Genomic DNA, 12,034 nt, shown 5'->3' with positions numbered 1-12,034 from the left:
GGAAGTCATTCTGTATCTCTGAGCCTCAGTCTCCTCACCTCTAAAATGGGGACACTATCCCCCAGGGTTGCAGTGGTGATCAATGAGATAATAATAAGAGATAGACTTCGAAAGTTGCCAAACACTGACCACATGTTCATTTGCTCATTTTTTTCATTCATTTAATACATATTTATTTTAAAAAAATATTTATTTATTTATTGGCTGCATCGGGTCTTAGTTGCGGTGCGTAGGCTCTGTAGTTGTGGCGTGCAGGCTCCAGAGCACACGAGCTCAGTAGTTGCGGCACGCAGGCTTAGTTGCCCTGCAGCATGTGGGATCTTAGTTCCCTGACCAGGGATCGAACCAGCATCTCCTGCATTGCAAGATGGATTCTTAACCACTGGATCACCAGGAAAGTCCCTAATACATATTTATTGAGCTATTATTAAGTGCCAGGACCTGTTCTAATTTCTAAGAGATAAAGTAGTGATTAAAAACCACAAACTCAAGGACTTCTGGCTATGGTGAGATAAACAGCCTCCCTTTATCTTCCATTAATTCAACTATGAGACCTGGACAGAATGTATGGACACCTATTTGAAAAGTCTGATATGTAAATACTAGCAGGCAGTTTGGGGAAGAACATCAGAATTAAAAGAACTACTAAAAGAATTGATATAAATAAGACCCAGAGTCTCACAAAGTAATACTTAAAATGTTCAAGATACAAACTAAAATCACATGACATACAAAGAACCAGGAAAATCTCAACTCACAAGGGGAAAGACAATCAATAGACTCCAATGAGGAGATTGACACCTATGCTGGGATTATCTAACAAGGACTTTAAAGTAACAAAAATACTTGAACAAACAATCACAAATCGTCTTGAAAAAAATAATAAAATAGAAAGACTCAGCAAAGAAATAAAGGCTATAAAGAAGAACCAAATGGAAATTTTAGAAATGAAAAATACAATAAATGAAACTTAAAAACTGACTGGATTGACTCAGTAGCAGAATAGAGAGGACAGGAAAGAGTCAGTGAACTTGAAATAGATCAATAGAAATTATCCAATCTGAACAACAGGAAAAAGAAAAAGGTTGAAACACTCACGTATATTCACACACAAAGTCTCTGCTCTCATGGAGCTTGCAACCCAGTTGGGTATGGGAGTGGGGGGGAGATATATCAGCAGACAATAAACAAATAAACATGTATCAGGCAGTAATAGATATTTTAAAAAGAATAAAGCAGGATAAAGAGTTAGAGAATCACTATGATGCTGTTTTATATAGATAGGATAATTAGAAAAGGTCTCTCCACAGCAGAGGCATTTGAGCAGAGAAAGAATTGAGGACTTGAGCCAATTCAAGTGGGTGTCTGGGGAGAGATTGTTTGGGAGGTGGGAGCAGCTGGTGCAAAGGCCCTGAGGTGGAGATGTGTTCAGAGTATTCAGGGATCAGCAGGGTTCATTGTGTGTGGGTAGAGTAAATGAGGGAGAGGGTGAAGGGAGATGAAATCAGAGGGATGGGCAGGGACAAAGGTGAGTGTGGGTGGACCATCTAGGAGGCAGGACAATAGACCAGCAGTAAACGGTGGCTGGGCTCAGGAAGGTAGTGTAGAGTTCAATTCTGGATTTATTCTGTAGAGCCTGCGGGCCTTGCTGGTGTTCCCCGAACTGGGGAGAAGGAGGGGGACACATCACTTCAGTTTTGGACCTGTTCATTTGGGAGGCCAAAGGACATCCGAGGGGTTCATCAAGCAGTAACGTGGTGCTCTATGTTAGGGGTTCCTAACCCATCTGCTACAAGCTACCTGGTTACCTCTGCTGGTGGGGAGGCTACCGGGACCCCAGCTCAGCCCAATGTTCCCAGGAGAAGCAGGACATCATTCCGATGCAGCAGCAGCGCCTCTGTGCCCTGGTTCTGAGCCTTGCAGCTCTGGCAGTCACCCTGCTCGGGTGAACGCCCGCCTTCCTGCCCCAGGGCCCTGCTGGTTGAGCCAGTGCCGCTGTCCATGGATGCCGCAGCCTGTGGTCTTTGCTCTGCCCCTGTGCTGTCTGCTGACTCACTCCTTAGGTCCCTCTGTCCTACCATCCTTGGTACTCACCGCCCAGTGGTGACTTCCTCTGTTGGACGGAGTTCTGCCTGACCTCTGTGAGGAGTCTTAGAGGACACTCTGCAGGAATACCAACATCGACCCAAGCAGATGTGATCAAAGAGGCAGGTTCGCAAGGCACCTGGGGTCACGGCGGCCCTGAGCTTGGGCTGCGCCACAGGGAAGAGGTGCTTCTGAGAAGGCCCTCCTGGGAACACCACCCACTCTAACTATAGAACAGCCTAGAGGATGGGCAGAATTAATGTGTTTCTTTATTCAACACATGCTCGGATCTGGGCACTGTTCTAGGCACACAAGTAACATGGCAAACAGAAAGAGTTAGTGGCCTTGTGCACTGAGAATGTACAATGAACACATCGTTACAAGGCATTTTCAGTGTCCTAAGTGATAGGAAGGGAGGGGTATTTGGGGAACTGTGATAACCTGGGGAGGCCAGGATACTTTTCTTGAGGAAGTGAGATTTCCATGAATCCCTGAAGGATGAACAGAGTTACACAAGCAAAGCATAAGGGCTTGAGAAAGAGGGGACAGCCTGTGCTGGGGCCCAGAGGGGAGACTGAGGCTACACACGAGGAAGAGCAGAACACAGCAGGACCTGGATAGGGGGTGAGAGCCAAGCCTGGGCCAGATCACCCCAGAGAGCATCTGCGCCTCTTTCTGCGGAGCAATGAGAAGCTCTGAAGGCCCTTATGAAGGCCATGGCATGCCTTTTAGAGAAAGCTCTCTGGCTGCTGGTCGAAGATGATTGAAGGGCATCCATGGGTGCAGGAAGCCCAAGACAAATCCTAATCGCACAAGTTACGTCCTTAAGTCGCACCATCATCTACCGAACACCCACGAGGAGGCAAGTACCAGGGCAGCATTTACTCTCACTAATCCTTATAGCGGGACGGACTGTTATCCTTACCTTCTGACTGAAATAGGTGAAGAGGTCTAGTGGTTTAGCCATGGTGGACCACGGTGGGATTGTAACTATGGTGACCAACTTGTTTTGGTTTGCCAGGGACTTTCTAGTTTTAACACTGAAAGCACCTGTTCCAGGAAACCCCTGGGTCCCAGGGGAGACTGAGACACCTGGTCACCCTAGTATAACTCATGCCTCTTTGCACTACCTGTACCCCTCCCATGGAAACCCTCTCTGACTCCCGTCTAGCCTGGGGCCAGACATGAGCCAGCCCTCTAGAAACATCCTCCCTGAGCTGGAAAAAGGGAAAGGAGTGATGCTGGGATATTGCAAAGAGAGTCTCCAGGTAGAGGAACTATTTGTCATCACCACATTGGGAGGGTGCCTGGTTCCTAAATATTGCCTGCGATTTTGCTAAAGGTATCTTTTTTTTTTTTTTGGTACACGGGCCTCTCACAGCTGTGGCCTCTCCCGTTGTGGAGCACAGGCTCCAGACGTGGAGGCTCAGCGGCCACGGCTTACAGGCCCAGCCGCTTCGCGGCATGCAGGATTTTCCCGAACCGGGGCACGAACCCGCGTCCCCTACGTCGGCAGGCGGACTCTCAACCAGTGCGCCACCAGGGAAGGCCGGCTGAAAGTATCTTTACAGGAGTGGTGTAACTGCTGTCAGCGATAGAGGGGGAGAGTGATGGCCCCATTCCGGGTAATGAACTGCTTAGTTAAGGTGAACCCGTTTCCACTCCTGATCCAGCTTCTTGATAGGGTGCTTGGTGGGGGCGGGGGGAGGGCTTACGCATCGACGCTGATTGGTGGCAAATTTAATGCCGAGAAAGAGCTCCATCTTTAGCTGGTGGCTGATTCATTGACAGGTTCGCTTCTCGGAGAAATGGCGTTGAGTTGTATAGGCAACGATGGCGTCAGGATTCAGGCTCAGTTAACATCTGACATGGGGTTGATCAGAGCTGGAAGACCCCGAAAATGCAGTTCACCCCTCATTTTGCCGATGTGAAAACTGAGGCCCAGAGAGAGGGGCAACCCGCCTGAGGTGCCAGAGCTGGTTGGCAGCACAGCTGAGCCCACAACTCACGTTTCTTGTGCTCTTTCGACTGGATTCACTGCCTCCTGGCTGGTGGATGAGCCCGTCTCTCCCCACCCCTGCCTGCTCAGCGGCCCCTTCTCACCAGCCCAGGGGCTTGATTCAGGGATCCTGGCAGCACGGGGCTTTTTGGATCTCCTCCCTTTGGTTTTCTGTCCTCTGCTTTGTAGAGGATTCCTGGTGGGTGTTCTGGCTGATTCCGGTCCAGATGGGATGTCTGGCTGAGCTAGACATTTCTGAATCTCCTACTCCATGACCAGCTTCCAATGTCAGACCCCACTCTTCCCACTTCCATCCCAGGACCGTCCTTCCTCAACTGGACAATGGGGACTGGGGGACGAGGGAGCATGGGGATGCCTCACCCTGCTCAGGGGTGCCCCCTTGTGGGCAGGGCTCGTGATGAACAAACTCCTAGAACGTGCTTCACCATGTTGGACCCTGTGATTGTTCCCACGTCTACATTACACATGGGGAAACGGAGTCCCATGGAGGCCACATAACTTGCCCAGGTTAAGACTGAGTGGTGGGGCTAGTAACTTGAACCAGATAACTGACTTCAGATTTGTTGGAAGCATGTGGGTGGGAGAAGCAAGGAAAGTGAGGGGGAGGGTATTTTCAGAGAAAGAACCAACACGGAATCTTCGGAAGATGATGGGATTTTGTGAAAAAGGAGCTGGAGGAATGTTAGACCTAGAGGAGAACTTTCCCTGGGTTTCTCTTTTGCAAAAAACTCCTTGGCCATGAACTCTTGTTATCCCCTCTCCCGTGTGTCTGTTTCTGGGAAGGTGAGTTCTCACCTGTGATCCAGGTGTTGACGAGGGCTGATGCAATCCTTGCCTGGTACATATGTCAGAAAATCACCCTGCCACCTGCTTCTCCTTCCCTCCCCCGGCCAGTGATCCTACCTCCAAACCCAAGACTTAGAGCCCATGCATTGCCTGAGGCTTCTCCAGGCCTTGGGTAGGAAAGGTCTAGGGATCCCACAGTTCACTGTGAGGCTCTCGAGCCTGGAGGGAGTGGGGTCTCCCCTCTGCCCCCATCCCTCGCTGGGACCTGATCTCACCCCGGACCTCTGTGTCTGCAGTCTCCCTCTCTCCATCATCATCTACCCCATCTGAGAGCCAGGCCTCTGATGAAGATACATTCAATGCAGCGGCCAATGGCGGGCAACCCCCCGAATCCTCACATGACCTCAGCAAGTCCCGTGACTCTGCTGCGGCGGTAGCAAACGTGGTGGACAGTTTGGCCTCGCTCGAACTCGGACAGATCTGGGTTCAGATCCCGGCTTTGCTGCTTACAGGGCAGCAGTACTGAGCCAGGCCCTTCACCCCCATGAACTGCTGTTCCTCCTTTGTGACAGAAATATTCACAGGGTGACATGAGCACTGAGACCGCCCGCCCAGAAGAAAGCTCAAAAAAGCATCACTCATATTCTCATTTGAATACTCTACTGATACTAATGAAACTCCCATCCCAGAAGGAGAGGCAGATATGCAAACAGACAATTACACTCCAGCGCGACATATGCAGTAATCGCAGCGTCTTACCAGGAAGACACGCGCAGGCTGTTCCAAGAGCCGATGGAAAAATGCGAGTGAAAGTTCTGGGAGAAACTGGAAAGCGCCATGCGCCCAGGGAAGGAGGTTTTAGTCCTTAACGCTGAGGCCTCCTGCCTGCTCTGCGGCCCGGCACGCCCCCTCCGCCCCTCCCAGGGGAGCTGAGAAGAGGAGACACCTCCGCTCTGAGCGATTCGCCCCCATGCCCCTCCCTCTGTGACTTCAAGGACCTCGGGAATGAGAGACACAGTCACTTTCCGAGAGAGGTGTTTCCTAGTGTTTGTTCCAAAGGACTCTAGCAGGGTGGGAGCTAGGAAGTGGCAAATGAGGCTCAGGGTCCTGCAGCGGGAGTGAGTGCCTCTTTAAGCCTGGCACCCTAGGCATCTCGCTTGCCCCACCCTCGTGCTGGCCCTGGTTGTAATCCTACAATGGGCTCCAGAGTGTACAATGTTACAAAAAAGTTTCCCACCACCAGCCAAGTTTGGAGAATCACAAGCACACTCCAGCTTCAGGGCCTTTGCACGTGTGGCGTCTTCCATCTGGAATTCTCTCCCTCTAGAGTCACACATGGCTCACACTTTCCTTTATTCTGGCCCTTTCAAGGGAGCCTCTGGGTCGTGCCCTGTCCAGAGCAACCCCTCCCCCATTACTCTCCCTTGCTTTACGCTGATTTGCTTTTCTTCGTTACACTTATCACCACCTGACATATTTCTCATCGTTTGTTCCTTTGATTATCGTCTCCTCTGCTGGACCATCGTCTGCCAAGAGCAGGACCTGCCTGTTTTCACTGTTGTATCCCTAGTGCCTGGAACAGTACCTGGTACCGAATAGGTTCTCAATAATTTTTATGGAAGAAGGCAAGACAGATAGAAGGAAGGAGAGAAAGTTTCTGAGACATTTTGAAGGGAAGGACCACGTTTAAACCAAAATTTCTCACACTTAGTTGATAATGGAAATCTTGTTGCCTGATACGTCTATTAGCGGCTCATTCTCTAAACAAGCCAGAAAATACTGTCTTAAGGGGTCAGAAACACCCCCATGCCCCCACCTTTTAATTCTCCTCTTCCGGTATCCCAAGGACCTCCTCTCTCTGCTATGCGGTGGGCTTTCTCTGCTCTCACCCAGGCCTGCCCCTGTGAAGCCTGTGCCCCAGACACCTGCTACACCTGTTGGCGCTCCCAGCACGACCACCAGTCACCAGAGTTTCCACCACTTCCTCCAGTGCCCACCAGGCTCACACCTGTGATTCCCTCAGGGCTCGCCAAGAAACGGTGACCCTGCAAGCTGGCATCCCGCCCTGGCCCGCCTCACATACATGCACCATCTGCACCCGCCTTGGGCTGGCTGGAAGATTTATACATCTGAAAATGTGTCCTTTCCACCGCCTTCTGGTGGGAGGGGCCGTTCTCTGTTCTTGAGCTCCTCAGCCATCTGGACGGTTGATGCTCATCTTAGCTGTAGCTCCAAAGGTGAGACACGCATCCCAGCCCTGCTGGGAAGGGGGGCAGCGGCAGGGGGGTCATCCCAAGGCTGGGAACTGTAGCAGAGGGGATCAGGTCCTGGTCTCCTGCCATGGTCCCCCAGCAACACACTCCCATCCTTCCCAGGGCTGGATGGGAAAAGTTTGCTGGCCCATTCTCACCTCTCCCATCCTTAGCTGTGTGTAGCGTGGTGGTCATAACTGAACCAGAAGGTCTGGGTTTGAATCCCAGCTCTGCTACTTACAGCTCTGTGATCCTGGCAGGTTACTTTGCCTCTCTGTTTCCCCATGGAAAGTCGGAATAATACTAGTTCCTTTCTCCTAGGATTGTTGTGAAAATTAAGCGAGTCAGTGTGTATTAAGCACGGAGCCCAGTGTGTGGCACAGTGGGCGCCGTGGAAGTGTGAGCCGTTATTACTATTTCACACTTGACTTGGCTTTCCCCAGCATGCCCCCTCCCATTGGGGTTCATCCCCCTGCAGGTGGCCTCCTTGTTTGTCATGGGTTGGCACTGGCTGGGCTTGGGGACTTCTCGGATCATCCGGCCTGGGCCAGGTTTCCCCTCTCCCCTCCCCCAGTCCCTCGCCGTAATCCTACCATTACCCTCGCCCGCTTAGTGTGATCGTCTTGTGAATCTGTCCCTCCACTGTAGGCCCCTGGAGGGCAGGGCCATGCTCAAGCCATCCTGCTTCCTGCCCGGGGCCTGCTCAGAGCAGGTGGGAGCACACTCTGGGGCAGAGTGAATGAGGAGAGGAGGGGGCAGAAGATGGGTCCTTCCTTCTGCTTAGCTTGATCACTGCTCTCACGGGCCATGTGTCTTCTGTGGGGCTCCCTGCAAGCCTGACCTTCGGTCTAAGTTAGACGCCCCCTGGGGGTGAGCCCCGGGTTTACCCCCTTACCCTGGGTATTGGGACCTGAAGCCTTGGACCGCACAGGTCAAGTCTGCCTCGAGTTTCCAAATTGATCCCCTCTAGGTTGATTCTTTTTTCTTTCTTTCTTCTTTTTCCGTAGCGTGTTGTAACCATGAAGCTCCAGGCAGGGGTCAGACACCTGGGCTCCATCTGCTTAGGTTGCCTGCACAACTCAAATCCCCCAATCCGTTCTGGCTAGTTTTCTCATTAAGACAATCAGACTGGATTGCTCCATTAGATCAATGGCTGGACATCAGCCAGCAGGAAGCCAATCCAATGAGCCTGGACGATCAGCCCAAGAATGAGGTCCCTCATGGAGCTGCAGTGGGCACCATGCCCTGAGGATGGGGCCCTGGGAGGCAGAGGGGGTGGGTCAGAGGACTCAGCAGGCTGGACTTCGGTGTGAAGGCATCAGTGTCGCCCGGGGTGTATCTGGCAGGAGAAGAGCCCCAGCTCCTGGGAGCTGGGCAGGGATTCCGGGGACAGCTGGGGGGTGAGAAGCATCATCTGTGCTTGAAGACAATTGAGACTCCTTTCCAGGCAGTCAGCCTGTTATCACCGCCCCCCCGCGACCACCGTCACCACCGCCATGGCCCAGGGTTGGAACTGCATCTCCTTTGGGGCGTCAGGGTGTGCTTGATGGGAGATTTGGGGCTTCAGGAAGCAAACGCCAGTTTCCCAGTTCTCTCTTCCCTTCTCACCAGGAGTCATTGTATGAGGCTGGGAGTGGAGGGGGATGGGTGCCTAGAACACCATATCCCGATGTTCCAGGGACCCTGGCTGCATGAGATGCTGGTGGGGTTTAAGGGATGGCTGAGCACCCGTATTCAAATACGTTTGGAAGCACTAGATTAAATGCATCTCAACATGTACATTTCCTACAAAGCTCATGCACACTGCGACTTTCTAAAAGCGGGGATGGAGGTGCAGTGTTGGACCACAGACCCGTTTCTCTGGGGTATCTTGTAGAAATACATTGAGGCACTTCCTCCAGGTGCCAACCGGTCCTACTTTCATGGGACAGTTCATCCCAAGAAGAAGTGTTTTCAGGATTGGAGGGATCCATGGGAGCCAGGAAGTTTCTCAGAAAGGGAGGCATCGATGAGAAGGTAGAAGAGGGTGATGAGCTCCACTCAGGCCCGCCATCACCATTCACATAGACCACAGTGCGAACAGCGCCCCCTACAGTTCTGCCGGCTCCTTCCCCCACCCCACCTGTCAGCCCAGCCCTCCAGATCAGCTCATGCCCTCACCACCCCATCTCCTTTCTTCCATAGGCTACCTGACTGTCAACATTGAGCCTCTCCCACCCGTGGTGGCTGGTGATGCTGTGACCTTGAAGTGTAACTTCAAGACAGATGGCCGCATGCGTGAGATCGTGTGGTACCGGGTAAGTCACCCCCACTGTCCCCTCTGTACCTATGGCCAGGGCTGAGGGTAGAGTCCCCAGAGCCTCTCTGGAGATCCTCGCGGGTTTGGCCTTATATGAGCCCTAACCAGCCCTGAGCTGTCCTGTGCTCTCTGCTAGGTCCCCATCCTCTGCTGAACCCCTCCTGGAAGATCCTTTTGCCCAGGTATCTATTTCTCTTCTGCCCTCAGTTTCTATCTCGTGCTGACGTCTTTTGTGTCCCTAACATGCCCTTATGTTCAGGAAACCCCAACAGTACCTAGTATTGGTTACTAAGAATGCTGCAGGCCCTGATTACAGTGTAACTAAAGAGAACCGAAGGGTGGAATTTGGGGCATGAGGATTTGGGTGATGTTTTTCGCAGGGGAGAGAGAAGAGGACAGCTCCCTGCCTTCTTAAAAATCAAATTACAGACATAGTCTGCCTTCTAATCCGATTACACCTAGGACTAGTCCACATGTCTGGCACCCCAAGGTCTAAGGAGGTCTGAGAGATGCCCACCTGCCCGAGGCCCAGGTGTTGGCAACAGGAGAACCAGCTTTGGGTCATGGAAACAAGTGTTGGCCTTTTTAGCCACCGATAGACATTTCTATGTGTCTGGACTGGGCATCCCAGCCTGGTCTCCCTTTGCCACAAGGGAGTCGGGGCTGGCTGGGCTCAGGAGAAGGTCCAGTTGGCATTGACTTTCTTGCAATGCCGCACTCAGATTTGCACAGAGCCAGGTACCGCCATCTGGGGTACGGGTTAGGCGGAGAGTTGCTCTTCCATGAGCTACAACAGGGGGTGGCAAAATGTTTCGGTGAGGCCCAGATAGTAAATATTTTCCTCTCTGGGGACCATATGGTCTCTGTCGCAACTACCCAGCTCTGTTATAGTGTGAAAACAGCCACAGACAGCATGCCGATGGAAGGGCATGGCGGGGTTCCCATAAAATTTTATTCAAGGACACTTGAATTTCATGTAATTTTCACGTGTCACAAAATCTACTTCTCCTTTTTAATTTTCTCAACCACTGAAAAAGGTAAAAAAAATGTTCTTGGCTCATGGGTCATACAAAAACAGACTGTGGGCTGACTTGGTCCACCAGCCTTAGTTTGCCGGCCCCCGATCTAAAACCAACACTTCCCTAGGCTTTGTAAGTTGTGTTGCCCTTTCTTCAAGTGAAACCAATGGGTGACACAGTCAAGTGTAACTGCTCTGGAAGGAGCGTGGAAGTAGGGGGTGGGGAGTGGGGAGAGGAGGGGGAAGGTGGGGGGTTGGGTGGGCGCAGCTTGGGGATGAGGCATCTAGAACTGGTTCCTGTGCTCCTTCAAGCTATTGCCACACCCACGGTGCAGTGCCAGGAAACCCAATGTTAGAGGATCCTGCTGGGGGCCACTCACCATTCAATGCCTTGACTCGGAGCTGGGCTCCCTCCTTGCTCTTGGTCCAGTCTTGCTTTGAACCGTCCTGTAGTTACTGTTCCTTTCTTGGCCTTTGAGTCATCATTTGCTGGTCATTGCTATTTTGCTGGGTGCGGTGACCTGGGCTCCTTTTAACCCACATCATTGTTCCCCATCTTAGCATCGTAGCCCCTCCTACTTAGAATCACCTCCGACAGTTGGATCCCCACAGGGCCCCGGCTTTAGAAGAGGTTTCCATCCTGGATAAATCAATGGGCCTAGAGAAAGTCAAGACATATGTTAAATAGTACCATGAACTGAATCACTAAGAGGTGTGTGTACATGATACGGGGACTGCTCGGCCGACACACGCTGTGAGCATCTCATTAGCACCTGGCAGAGGACTGGGACAAATTAACTCCAGCTCACTGCTGAGGATGGTACTGCATCTCTTCCTCAGCCTTGAGTGAGGGGTAGTGAGAGACCTGCTGAGAGAAATACAGAGACCCGATGGGAACAGTTAATAGGAGTGAAGGTGGGAGGGAGCTTGAAAACAGGAAAATACCAATAGGCATCTCATTGCCTTCCCATCCTTTGAAGCAACTCTCTTCGCTCTTGTTTGAAATCAAATGTTCCCGCATCAGTAGTGAAAATCTCCCTGCAGAAGTAGCTACCAGGGCTGGGGCAACAGCAGTGCCAGACCGAGGTGTAGGAAACCAAGAGCAGGCTTCCACATGGCTCACGTCGGTGTTCTCTGAAGACCAGGGGCGTGGCTGGGGCAGGACGAGATGCCTAGCTTCCAGTGCAGACAGATTCCCCTTCCCCTTCTCTGCCCCAGAGCTGAGCACCCTCGTTCACTGCCCCCCCATCTCCATCCTGGCCTGCGATCACATTGATCGCTTTGAACACCAGTTAAGTCTCTTACGGGTGTCAGGCCCTGCATATCAGGCTATGGTAGGCTGCACTAATTAATTTATTTTATTTCATTTTACATCCTTTGACTGAGAGCGTCTGGAATGAGGGTGGGGGTGGGGATGCAGATGTATGCAAATCACATGCAAATTGCCCACAGGAGCCAAATACTTGGGCCCTTTTGATTCTGTAGCTGGACTGAGGAAGTGGGCTCAGCCGACTTGGTATTCTCCCTGGGACCAGGGGAGCCCTGCATGCCCTGTCTATGATGGTGAGGATGGG

At 51.9% G+C, this 12,034-nt stretch overlaps 1 protein-coding gene across 1 annotated transcript in view; it reads left to right on the top strand.

The window, feature by feature from the left end:
- IGSF21 (immunoglobin superfamily member 21) overlaps positions 1–12,034 on the top strand; it is a 159,195-nt gene that overhangs the window by 12,112 nt on the left and 135,049 nt on the right. Inside the window, exon 2 of the mRNA XM_033842417.2 lies at positions 9,328–9,440. Coding sequence (XP_033698308.2) covers positions 9,417–9,440 — 24 coding nt within the window. The 5' untranslated portion in view covers positions 9,328–9,416. The remainder of the gene's footprint in view (positions 1–9,327; positions 9,441–12,034) is intronic.

The sequence above is a fragment of the Tursiops truncatus genome, chromosome 1 (genome assembly GCF_011762595.2).
Source record: "Tursiops truncatus isolate mTurTru1 chromosome 1, mTurTru1.mat.Y, whole genome shotgun sequence".
NCBI classification, from domain to species: Eukaryota; Metazoa; Chordata; class Mammalia; order Artiodactyla; family Delphinidae; genus Tursiops; species Tursiops truncatus.
This window is presented reverse-complemented; position numbering and strand designations above follow the sequence as displayed.